We start from the raw sequence: 12883 nt of genomic DNA, 5'->3' as shown, positions 1-12883 counted from the left end.
GCCCAATATAAAAGGGGTAGGCGATATTCTGCCCCTTGGCCCCTCTGGTCACACCTGAGCTGACTGTACCATTCATGTATTGTGACCAGACCACAGAGACTGTTCAGCTCACAAGGAGTCCCATAGCAGCAGCTGGCATTTGAGTGCAATCTCCAGCCTGAGTTGTCAAATGTTGGTGATTTACATGGCTGAGAGGGGTTTTTACATGAGGCCCCTGTGCACCAATCCTCCTTACTCTGACGTGAGGACCTCCACCTCGCATCCACTCTCATGCTCATCTCTTTCCTTCCGTGAGAGACTAGAGGGCTTTTTTCTTAACTTTTAAAATCATTTTGTGTAGGGATTTCGGTGGGAATTGGAGACATGAGCCCTGTAGATGCCAAGGAGGAAGCAAGCAGGGGTGAGTGACCTCATGGGAGTGTGAGGGGTGAGCATAATCTGTGCTATGTGGGAAGGCTCTGGGGCAGCTTTTCTGGTGAGTGTTGCTATTTTGTGGTAGCTGAGCCCGACCCTTTGGCGTTTGCAGCTTGCGTCTCTCTTCGTGTCAGGAACAAGTGAAGTGTTTTGCAGGCTGCTGTGAGAGAAGAAAGACAGCCTTGTTGCTGCCAGAGGTGGGGCAACCGTCTGGGCTGGGCCTTAACTCCCTTGCTGGCATTCCCAGAACAGAGTCCGCTTGTGCAGAGCAGCAGCCACCCTTTGTGCCAGGGCTTCTGCAAGGTGAGGTGAGGGGCTGGGATGGGGGGCATGGAAGAAGCATGAAATTGTTCCCAAGGGGAGGGGATGCTCCCCAATTCCTCATCGTTTACGCTTGGGTGTTCCCGTTGGAGAGCTTTGAAGATAGCCAGGTTCATGGGGCAGCCAGTGGCTCCCACAAGGATTCCAACCAGGGCACTGGAGAGGGCATCAGATCTTTGTGGAGAGATCTGGGGGATCCATATCCCCTCCTTCTGGAAAGCAGTAAAATCCCTTGTAAGGGAGGCAGCCTGATAAGATAGTGTGAGAGCGAGAAACCAGGGGTGGTTGTCTCGTTGGTAGGGTGGGAGAGGAACTGGGGTTCCTGGATTCTGTTCCTGGCTTGTTGGAGGGAGAGGAGTCTAGTGATTTGAAGCTTGAAAGGTGTGTCCTGGAGCTTCTGGGTGTCGGGATTCATGAGTTCTGGTTCTGGCTCTGGCTCTGGAATAGGAGAGGTGCTAGTGGTTAGAGCTGGGGTGGCACGTCTGGGAGACAGGATTCCTGAGTTCTGTCCCAACTCTGTTATAGACTGCTGCTGCTACTTTCCTCTCAGTGCTGAAATTCCCCCATTTGTGAAGGTGGTACCAGCCTCACAGGAGCAGAGTGAGTTTGGTGCAGCCAAGCCCAATACATTGGTAACAAGAGGAAGACAAAGGAGAGGGTAGGGCCATTGGTCAGTGAGGAGGGAGAAACAGTAACAGGAAATTTGGAAATGGCAGAGATGTTTAATGATTTCTTTGTTTTGGTCTTCACTGAGAAGTCTGAAGGAATGCCTGACATAGAGAATGCTAGTGAAAAAGGGACAGCAACGAAGGGTCCTGTGGCACCTTATAGACTAACAGAAAAGTTCTGAGCATGAGCTTTTGTGAGCACAGACTCACTTCATCAGATGCTGGTGAAAAAAGGGTGGGTTTAGAAGTTGAAATAAGAAAAGAACAAATTAAAATTTACTTAGAAAAATTAGATGTCTGCAAATCACCAGGGCCTGATGAAATGCATCCGAGAATCCTCAAGGAGCTGATAGAAGAGGTATCTGAGCCTTTAGCAATCATTTTTGGAAAATCGTGGGAGACAGGAGAGATTCCAGAAGACTGGAAAAGGGCAAATATAGTACCCATTTATAAAAAGGGGAACAAGAATAACCCAGGAAACTACAGGCCAGTCAGCTTAACTTCTGTGCCAGGAAAGATAATGGAGCAGGTAATTAAAGAAATCATCTGCAAGCATTTGGAAGGTGGTAAGGTGATAGGGAACAGCCAGCATGGTTTTGTTAAAAAACAGATCGTGTCAAACCAATCTGATAGCTTTCTTTGATAGAATAACGAGCCTTGTGGATAAGGGAGAAGCGGTGGATGTGGTATACCTATACTTCAGAAAAGCATTTGACACGGTCTCACATAATATACTTATCAATAAACTACGCAAATGCAACTTAGATGGGGCTACTATAAGGTGGGTGAACAGCTGGCTGGATAACCGTACCCAGAGAGTAGTTATTAATGGTTTTCAATCGTGCTGGAAAAGTATAACTAGTGGGGTTCCGCAGGGGTCTGTTTTAGGACCGGTTCTGTTCAATATCTTCATTAACGATTTAGATATTGACATAGAAGGTACACTTATTAAGTTTGCAGATGATACCAAGCTGGGCGGGGTTGCAACTTCTTTGGAGGATAGAGTCATAATTTAGAAGGATCTGGATAAACTGGAGAAATGGGCTGAGGTAAACAGGATGAAGTTTAATAAGAACAAATGCAAAGTGCTCCACTTAGGAAGGAACAATCAGTGTCACACATACAGAATGGGAAAGGACTGCCTAGGAATGAGTACAGCAGAAAGGGATCTAGGGGTTATAGTGGACCACAAGCTAAATATGAGTCAACAGTGTGATGCTGTTGCAGAAAAAGCAAACGTGATTCTGGGATGCATTAACAGGTGTGTTGTGAACAAGACACGAGAAGTCATTCTCCCTCTCTACTCTGCGCTGGTTAGGCCTCAGCTGGAGTATTGTGTCCAGTTCTGGGCACCGCAGTTCAGGAAGGATGTGGAGAAACTGGAGAGGGTCCAGAGGAGAGCAACGAGAATGATCAAAGGTCTAGAGAGCATGACCTATGAAGAAAGGCTGGAAGAATTGGGCTTGTTTAGTTTGGAAAAGAGAAGATTGAGGGGGGACATGATAACAGTTTTCAGGTATCTAAAAGGGTGTCATAAGGCAGAGGGAGGGAACTTTTTCTTCCTTGCCTCTGAGGGTAGAACAAGAGGCAATGGACTTAAATTGCAGCAGGGGAGGTTCAGGTTGGACATTAGGAAAAAGTTCCTAACTGTCAGGGTGATCAAACACTGGAATGAATTGCCAAGGGAGGTGGTAGAATCTCCATCACTGGAGATATTTAAGAAGAGGTTAGATAGACGGCTTTCAGGGATGGTCTAGAAAGTGCTTGGTCCTGCCATGAGGGCAGGGGGCTGGACTCAATGGCCTCTCGAGGTCCCTTCCAGTCCTACTCTTCTATGATTCTGTGATAAGCCCGGGCAGAGGGAAGCTGCCAGATCATGGCCCGCTTTGACACTTGCCCCTCATCCTACACTGATTCTGTGGGCTTGGCTGGAATTTTGTGGCCTGCTGTGGTGGTAAGGGGATTCCATCTTGGTATCCCTCTCTTTCTGTTCAAGAGTCCAACCCCCTGCCTGCCTTTCCTCTGGCCCAGCTGCAGCCGCTTTTGTGGGGAAAGTGCAGGGGTTATGGAGGTTGTGAGTCCTGCTGGCTGGACTCTCCCTACTGAGATTTCCTGCCTTGATGTGCCTGTCACTTCCCCAGGGAGCTGGCAGCACAGGCTGTTCTCTAGACCGTCTCCCACAGCTGGAATAGGCTGCGCCGCTTGGCTGTGGTGTGAGCAGGGAATGGGGACGCAAATGGTCTGCCATTGAGGCTGGTGCTTGGCTCAGCACCAGGGTGAGGACTCAAGGGCCCTCCAAACCACACTGTGAGTAGGGGTCTGGCATGTATGCACTGGAGCCGGTTGTTCACCTACATGTTCAGTGCTCATTGTTCCAGTAGAGCCTTTGTCCTTCTAGCATCAGGGCTCAGACCCTGACTTGTGGGAACTGGAGCCCAGAGCCACTGGGGACTTCTCTCAACATCAGGAGTGGCTCTGACCCAGTAGGTGGCCAGGGCAGCTCAGTTGCATGTTGTTAAATGATGGCTAAGCAGGTCCTAGAATGTGCCAAATAGCTCCCTTAATAGGTTTTCCCCCTGCCTAATACTATTACTGTGTCTCCTCCCCACAGACCCCTCTCCCCCAGCTCCAGTACTACATCTTTCCTGTGCCCCTTTCTCTGCCTTCTGTGCCATGTTCTTCTTCCCCCCACTTCCCCTGCACGCAACAGCCCCGCCTGCACAGCCCACACAGAAAATCTCATTTAGCAGATTGGAAACTTCTTTGGCAGCCCTGGGAAAATGGCAGCAAATAGAGAAAAGCCCTGGTAGTAATGAGCCAGTGCCCTCTCCCCAACTTGTTTGCAGAAGCACACATTGGCCGTCTTTGCAATAAGGGCTGGTCTTGCCCTTCAGTAGCTCTAGGGTTGCATATGAGAATCGAGGAGTGATGGAAACAGCCTTGCATTACTGTCCAGAAAGCAAGATGAGGCTCAGCTGTGCTGAGCACTGGGGGTTCACTATGGCAGGAGCTCAGTCCCTCTGACAATCAGACCCACATAAATCCTTCTGGTTCTAATCCCAGAGCTATCATTCAACCTCTCATCCAGTCTTGTGCTCCATTTACAAATGGTGTTTCTGAGCTCATTGCCTTTCTTCCATGCCCAGGGCCCCGGTTAGGGGAAGCCTGGCCTTCCTTGGTGTTAATGAGGGCTGCTACAAAAATTGGGCCTGAATGCAAATGTATCAGAGGGGTCGCCGTGTTAGTCTGTATCCACAAAAACAATTAGAAGTCCTGTGGCACCTTATAGACTAACAGATATTTTGGAGCATAAGCTTTCATGGGCTAAGACCCACTTCACCAGATGCATGTCATGAAGTGGGTCTTAGCCCATGAAAGCTTACGCTCCAAGATCTCTGTTAGTCTATAAGGTGCCACAGGACTTCACTGTTAATAACAATGTGGGCATTTCAGTTTGAATTATGTCTGGTCTTGCTCCCTGATGCTGTCCTCTTTCAGCTGCTTGTTCTGGAGGAAGCCAGGGCCTTTGTTGTGAGTGGATGGTTGGTTTTGTTCTTTTCCAGCCCTGGAATCAACACTGTCTTTTTCCAGCCTTTCATATTTTCCATGGAGTGTAACAGTTACCCACAAGTTCCCATTCTTCCTGGCTGAGCTGTGTGCTGTCATTCTGGGTATGGCTGGTGTTAACCACAGACCAGGCTTGCTTTGACAGAGTAGGGAAAGGGTCTCTCCTTGCTGCACTGGTTGAAACCTGAGGATTTGGGGGGCCAGGATTGCCAGGGCAGCCTGTAGCTAGCCCTGTCTCTAGGGTAAGTAGAAACACAGACTTCCTCCAACTGAGGGGGCTGCATGAGCCCTAGTTCCAGAGCCTGGCCCTGGGTTGTAAATATGCTGTGCTGCAGCGCAAACGACATCTGCCTTCAGCTGAAGCTACAGGAGCATTGCATGCTGGGCTATTGCTAGTACTTTCAACTGGCTGGGTGTCCAAATAGACACAGACAGCACTGGGTCTCTGTGAAACTCGTGAGATGCAGTGATTCCAGGCTATACTAGGGCCTTATCCAGACCCTCGCACTCTCCTAACCTGTCTTTCACAAAGAGCCTGTCGTCTTGGTGGTGCACAGACTGAAGTTCTCGTCAGTTGGGAGCAATAAAGATCCCAGAACGGGCTCCTCAGGCCGTGATGTTGACTCCACAGTCTTGGCCAGAGCCCAGCTCAGGTAATTACACTCCACCAATCCTGCCTCCAGGTGTTTCAGTTGGGTAACAGGTTATTTCCTTTCTGCATTAACCTGTCACGATGCTGGTGTGTAGCCCTTGTCATGTTTTGCCCCAGAGGTGGCTGCATTTCAGTCCTGGGGGCGTAGTGTCTCTATAAAGCACTGTGGGAACCTTCCAGGTGAAATGTGCTTTGAGAATTTTTCCCCACTTCAGGGTCTGGCTCTGAAGCACTATACTCCTTGCTGGACAACAGAAAGAAGGGGACTAAACAGGCTCCTGCCATGAATTAGACTCAAGCATCTGTGAGGTCTGTGCCTCTTTAATAAGACTGAGGAGCAGCACCACCCTGTTTTGCATGTGTCTGTAGTGCGTGGGTTCTGGATGTTTGGAAGCAGAGACAATCTTTCTGTGCTCTTGGAATGGCTCCAGCCCTTGACCGGAAAAGGCACATTAAATGTCCAGCAGGCAAAAGGGAGCGGGTGGAGGCCGGCAGGGAGCTACCACAGAGATGGGTGATCAGGAATCACCACTGATCCTTGCTGCAATTTTTGAAGTTATGATGATCAATTTACCCAAGCCCGACTTGTGCTCTGAAATACTGCTGGGACCAACACTGACCAGGTGGTGGAGGAAACAGGGCCAGAGAAGCTTCCTGGAGATAACTGAGACTGGAGTTGAGCATGTTTTTATGAAAGCATATTTGGGCTATTGGGCATGTCAGTGACTACACTCACAAACGTTGTTCTCAGTTGGCAGTAGTGGGAAAAGGCTAAGTCCATGCTATCACTTGCAATGCAGGCTTATCCTGTAGATGGAGCATTAGTCTCACAAAGCTTGGCCTGCTTTTACTGAGCCATATATGGCCTAGTTCTGCCTTAAAACCAGCAAAATAATGCATTACAAAGAGTGGAGGCCTGATCAGGGAAGGAGGGCCAGGGATAGACTATTCCCTCAAAAACCGTGACCAGCAACTCTTAGTTCCTCACAGACAGTTCCTCTCTAGTCTGGTTAGTGTCCGGCATCCCTGTCGGAGCCCTGCATTGGTGAGGATTCAGTGGTCTAGTTCATCTTTCCATCTCTGACTATCCCAGTACAATACTTTTCCAGCTGAGTGATTTGTCTGCAGTTCCTTAGGGAGAAAGAACTGGCTTCATCATTTGGGGCAAATATTTATATGTGGGGCGTATGAGACATGCAAAGGGTCTGAGGAGTTCACTGTGCACATATGAAGGTGTAGAGGTCCCTAGCCAGCATCCGGGAGAGACGTTATTCAGCAGGAATATCATGCACCAGCCAGTGTGGTGGGCAGCTGGGCTAGTATGGGTGCATTGACATTTGTAGTGCGTGCGCTTCTGTCTCTGTCTGTCCCTCCTTCCTCATATCCCAGATGTTGGGTTTTTCCCTTGATGGTTGTTAGTGAATGTGTGTACGAGAGAATATCTCTGGATGGATGGTCAGGGAAATGTAATTTTGAGACGATTTCTGAGCATTTGGAACTAGGGCTTTAATATAAAAGTATCTTCTTGCCACTAAATGTACCCTGGGAGCTGAGATGTGAAACTGCATCCTGGGCTCCTCAGGCCATCCTAGGGCACGCGGTATGAGTTAGGGCTCTTATCTGAGGTATCCTGACCCCACTCTAATCCTGAGAAGCTGCATGACACTTTCCTATAGTTTCCTTAAGTTTCAGCAGGAAGGAAGTTTTTTTTTCCTGTTCTGTCAGCCTGGGTGGTGTTAAGGAGCCGCTATGCAGGAGAACTGGCAGGCCCACCCATTCCAGTACATCTCCCCTGACCAGCCTTATGGACGGTTCATGATGCTTATATAGTTCCTGTTTGTGAAGAGCTGGGCGGTCCTTTAGTAGTAGTAGTAGGCATCCTTCAGTCTGCATAGACTATGGATCGCGCCCTTTAAAGTTTCAATTGAGGACTTCATTTACAGCGTCTGCTGTGACTATGAAGACCCACACGAGAGTGACAGTCCTTGCTGCATCTCTTGCAGATGTAGTGGGTGTCTGGCAAGTCCTTAGTGTGCTTTCTGTGCGCTCGCTTCTCCTCTGCTAGCTGTCTGATCCTCATCTCGCCCTTCTGAAGGCCCTTGTGTAACCCCTGCCTCCATCTGCTGCGGTCGTCTGCTAGTTCTTCCCAGTTGTCCAGCTCGATGTCTACCTGTCTGAGGTCTCTCTTGCAGACATCTTTGTAGCGCAACTGGGGGCGTGGTGAAATAGGGCCATGTGTCTTGTGCTCTGCACCCATGATCTGTAGCATACTTTACTCCATATATTGATTGGACCTAAATAAAGGAGCCACTTGATCACTCACTTGTGTTTGCTGGGCCCTTTTGAACGTACTGTCAGCTTGTAAACGTGTATGTCTCATGGCTCCAACCTGTCTGCTTACCTTATTCGGGAGGGGGAGGTGTGTCTTGGTGACATAGCCCTGCATAGTTTGGTTCTCTAATTGTATTCCTGTTTAGGGGCAGCGGGGCTCTTGACTCCTAACACCCCTCTTTGTGTCTGGTTTAATTTTTTTTTATTTTTCCCAAGGAGAGTGACTGGCACATTGATGAAGTTGCCATGGAAGCTTCAAAGAGGAATGTTACCAGCCCAACCCACAAAGTCACCGCAGTCATGCAGGTGAGCATGTACCAGGGTTGCTACCTGCAGATGGTACCTCAGAACTGCTGCCTTGTGGTGGGGATGGCAGACTGAGGTAGCTTTGGGGGCTTATGCCCTCTTCTTCCATCATACCAGAGACCGGCAATCAGTGTTCCCAGTAAGCTGAGCACGTGGGCAGCGCCCCCAGAAGAGGTTCAAATGCTGCCCAGCGGATTAGCAGAGCACCCGCAGCCAGGAGCATCTTTTTATACTGGTGATGCATAGTGGCAAGTGCCTCTGTGCACATGATAAAATTCATTCTGCACATGGCTGAAAAAAATTAGAGGGAGTAGTGCTGGCAATGGGGTCACAAATAAGCCAAAGTTATTCATCCTAGAGAGGCATTCAGAGGAGATGCTGAGAGGAATGGCTATGCAGGCTACTTACATCCCCATAGTGATGGGATCACCAGGTAACCAGGGCATCCTCAAAACCAAAGAGGGATCTGCCCCAAGTGCTGGGAGACAGGTATGGCAATGGCCAGAGAGCACAGGGAGAGTGTATTCCCCCTCCCAGGCCTGGACCAAGCTTTGTATGTGGGCCAAACCCCTGTGGGAAGTGGGGGTTGGGAGCACTGTGTCTGTGTTGGGCAGTTCAGCATGCGGGGCCTGGCAATTTGGCCAAGTTGGTCCTAAGGGCTCTGAGGAGATTTTGTGGAGAAGGGTCAGGGGAACCGCTTTTCTTTGAGGACTTGGGGCCGCATTCCAGTAAGAGGCCATTGACGATCTATAGTCAGAGGCGTAATCCTCTCACCCTGGAGCAGGAAAATGGCACAGGGTCAAAAATATGGAGCTATGTATATCTCATAGAACTGGAAGGGACCTCAAGAGGTCGTTGAGTCCAGTCCCCTGCCCTCTTGGCAGGACCAAGCACCCCCCAGATTGAAAAAAGAAAATCTATTGCTGCAGATCCCTAAATGGTCTCGTCAAGGGTAGGGCTCTCAGCCCTGTGTTTACAAGGCTAATGCTCAACCCACTGAGCTATCCCTCCCTCAGTCTTTCACTGGTGTCTTTCACATCCCCTGTCTTTCACTCCCTCGCAGAGCTCAACTCTGAAGGGATCTTGGTGCTCTGAATAACCTCAGGACTAGGGCATGGGAGACTGGGGCTGCCCCTTGTCAAGTGCCATTGGGCCTTTCCTCCCAATCCTATTATGGGATTGGCTGTAAATCCAGTTGGGTTAAATGGCTAGTACTGGGATCCTATTAAAAATAACCTGAGCTCATGGAATCCCCCCTGCTGTTGTCATTTCTCTTCATCCTTCTAATCTCCTCTTCCCCAAGCCTGCAGCACAGAGTAAAGGTCGCAGCCAGCCTGACCATGATCCGGAGATCTGGAGACATGGGAAAGGCCAGAACTTTAGAATTCTACATCTGAGGGGTCCATTCCTCAGCTTGCTAACTCGCTGCCTGGAACCCACACAGGAGGATGTGCTCTGGAAGAAGGGTTGAGGGAGACACTTGCAGAGTGAGGAGCTAGGGGCCCAGCAGTCTGTGCTTGTGGGTTTGTTTTTGTGTGTTCTTAATTCCATGTCTACATACCTGTCCATATGCATGTATTCCTGAGCATGTGTGTGCATGCATGCGGATGGTGGGATTTAAGTGAAGTCTGTCTGGATTCTGCTTTACCTGTGGTAGAGTCGGAGGCCTTGAGCAATGGGGAGAGCCCAGCCCAGTCGGCTGCATCCATCCATCCTGTAAGAGCCACTTCTACTCTGTCCTGTCATATAGAGAAGAAAGCTAGGGAACCCCCATAAATATTTATGATCCATCTTTTCTGTGCAAAATGGGAACAAAGAGGAACCTATCTGAATCACTGACTGAGGACAGGCTGCTGGGTAAGAGCCAACTCGCAACAGAGACCCGTCTGTCTCCCTGTCTGTTCATCTACCAGCATGTTTCAGAGCCTAAAGCAACTCTGCTGCAGCAAAGAGCCTGCAAAGCATCCCCTAGTTGGAGGTCTCATCAAGTGCAGGGATGAGAGGGGATGCCTCCTTGCCAAGGCTAGGCCCAGCGGGTTTATGGTTGACATGGTGTGTATCCTTACTGCCACTTCCTGCTTCTCTGATCAAGGGAAGATTTGTCCAGTGAGTTCTCTGTGGAGCAGTGGTCCAGTACAGTGGGATCTGAATTGGGAATGCCCCTGCCAGTACTGGCTCCCACTGCAGTCAAGCCGCAGTGACTAAGCCACCCATGTATGAGCAAGTCACAGAATCATAGAATTCTAGGTCTGGAAGGGACCTCAGGAGGTCATGTAGTCCAGCCTACTGCCTGAAGCAGGATCAACCCCAACTAAATCATCCCAGCCACGACTACGTCAAGCCGGGACTTAAAACCCTCTAGGCATGGAGATTCCACCACCTCTCTTGGTAACTCATTCCAGTCCTTCCCCACCCTCCTAGTGAAATAGTTTTTCCTAATATCCAACTTACGCCTTTCCCTCTGTAACTTAAGACCATTGCTCCTTGTTCTGTCATCTGTCACCACTGAGGACAGTGTCTCTTCATCCTCTTTAGAGCCCCCTATCAGGAAGTTGAAGACTGCCATCAAATCCTCCCTCAGTCTTCTCTTCTGCAAACTAAATAAACCCAAATCTCTCAGCCTCTCCTCATAGGTCACATACTCCAGACTCCTAATCATTTTCGTTGCCCTCTGCTGAACCTTCTCCAATGTGTCCACATGCTTTCTATACTGGGGAGCCCAGACCTGGACGCAACACTACAGATGAGGCCTCACCAGAGCCAAGTAGAGGGTAATAATAGCTTCTCTAGATCTGCTGGAAATGCTTCTCCTAATGCACCCCAATATGCCATTAGCCTTCCTGGCTACAAGGGCACACTGTGGACACACATCCAGCCTCTCATCCGCTGTAATCCCGAGGTCCTTGTCTGCTGCTCTGCTAACTTAGCCAGTCAGTCCACAGCCTGTAACAGTGCTTGAGATTCTTCCGTCCCAAGTTCAGGACTCTGCACTTGTCCTTGTTGAACCTCATCAGATTTCTTTTGGCCCAATCCTCCAATTTATCTAGGTCACTCTGGATCCTATCCTTACCCTCCAATGTATCTACCTGACCCCCTCCCTCAGTGTCATCTGCAAATTTGCAGAGGGTGCAATCCATCCCTTCTTCGAGGTCATGAATAAAGATGTTGAACAGTACTGGCCCTAGAACTGATCCTTGGGGCACTCCACTTGAAACTGACTGCCAACCAGACACTGAGCCATTGACTACTACCCATTGGGCCTGTCTGTCAAGCCAGTTTTCTATTCATCTTACAGTCCGTGTATCCAATCTACACTTCCTTAACTTATGGGCAAGAATGTTGTGGGAGACTGTATCAAAAGCTTTGCTAAAGTCAAGGTATAATCACGTCCACTGACTTCTCTATGTCCATAGAGCTAGTTACCTCCTCATAGAAGCTAATCAGATTGGTCAGGCATGACTTGCCCATGGTGAATCCGTGTTGACTGCTCTTGATCACTTTCCCCTCCTCCAAGTGCTCCAAAACGGATTCCTTGAGGATTCCCTCCACAATTTTTCCGGGGAATGAGGTGAGGCTGACCCAGTCTATAGCTCCCTGGATTGTCACCCTTTCCTTTTATTAAAGATGGGCACTACATTTGCCTTTTTCCAGTCATCCGGGAGCTTTCCCCATCTCCATGAGTTTTCACAGATAATAGCCAAATGCTCTGCAATGACATCTGCCAATTCTCTCAGTACCCTTGGATGCATTACTTCTGGACCCATGGATCTAGCTTTTCTAAATAGCTCTTAACCTGTTCTTTCCCCACTGAGGGCTGCCCACCTCCTTCTCATACTGCATTGCATAGTGCTGTAGTTGGGGAGCTGACCTTTTCCATAGAGACAGGCAAAAAAGGCATTGAGTACTTTGAACGTAAACCGCCCCTGCAGGTCAGAAGTTCCTCTGCCCTTGCTCATTTCAGGGGTTTTGTCTGTAAACCTGTGCCTGTCTCCAAGACGTGTACCAGCCTTGTCCCCGTGAATCTGGGCTCTGTCCATTCCTTTTCCCTCTTTCTTTTCTCACGTGTGGTGCAGCCAATGCAAGAATCACGTCCTCTGCACCAGCGATGCCATATCTGTTTCCTTGTGTATGTCTTGGTGCCAGATTGACAGTTCTTTAGCCCTCTTCTTAGCTTCAAAGTGGTCAGTGGCTAGGGCAGCATCCACAGCCTGGCCATGGCTGGAGGATGAGAAGAGAGGCCAGTACCCCAGCCTGTTCAGTCTTTGACCTTCCTGATGATGCTGTCAGTAAGGTAACAGTTGGAGTGGCATTTGTGCTGTGGCTGCTGATACATCAGGAACTGACCGACATCACCAAACTCATTGCATTTTCTGCTAGGTGGTAAACCTCTCGCATCTAGGCAAGGCTCAGCCCAGTGGCCTCTCCCCTGAGTCCAGAGATGAGTCCATTCTAATGGGGGGTTTTGGTTTATCCTTCCCCACAGAACAGTCCTCTGGACCTGATAGACCTGGGCAAGGGGCTGAAGGTCCAGACTGACAAGCCTCACCTGGTGAGCCTGGGCAGTGGCCGTCTAAGCACTGCCATCACCTTCTTGCCCCTAGAGGAAGGTAAGTTCCCCTTGCAT

General features: G+C 49.4%; 1 protein-coding gene across 20 annotated transcripts in view; it reads left to right on the top strand.

Annotated features, from left to right (window-relative positions):
• The window catches only part of PHLDB1 (pleckstrin homology like domain family B member 1), a 110537-nt gene that overhangs the window by 4803 nt on the left and 92851 nt on the right, over positions 1 to 12883 (top strand). For all 20 annotated transcript variants that reach the window (XR_012642555.1, XM_074977173.1, XM_074977171.1 and 17 more), the window contains exons 2-3: positions 8170 to 8259; positions 12743 to 12866. Coding sequence is in view for 19 of the 20 variants with exons in the window: in XM_074977173.1 (XP_074833274.1) it covers positions 8200 to 8259; positions 12743 to 12866 (184 nt within the window). In the remaining variant the exon portion in view is untranslated. The remainder of the gene's footprint in view (positions 1 to 8169; positions 8260 to 12742; positions 12867 to 12883) is intronic.

Source organism: Carettochelys insculpta, chromosome 25, assembly GCF_033958435.1.
Source record: "Carettochelys insculpta isolate YL-2023 chromosome 25, ASM3395843v1, whole genome shotgun sequence".
In the NCBI taxonomy this organism is placed as follows: Eukaryota; Metazoa; Chordata; order Testudines; family Carettochelyidae; genus Carettochelys; species Carettochelys insculpta.
Note: the sequence above shows the minus strand (reverse complement) of the source record. Positions and strands in the feature narration are given on the sequence as shown.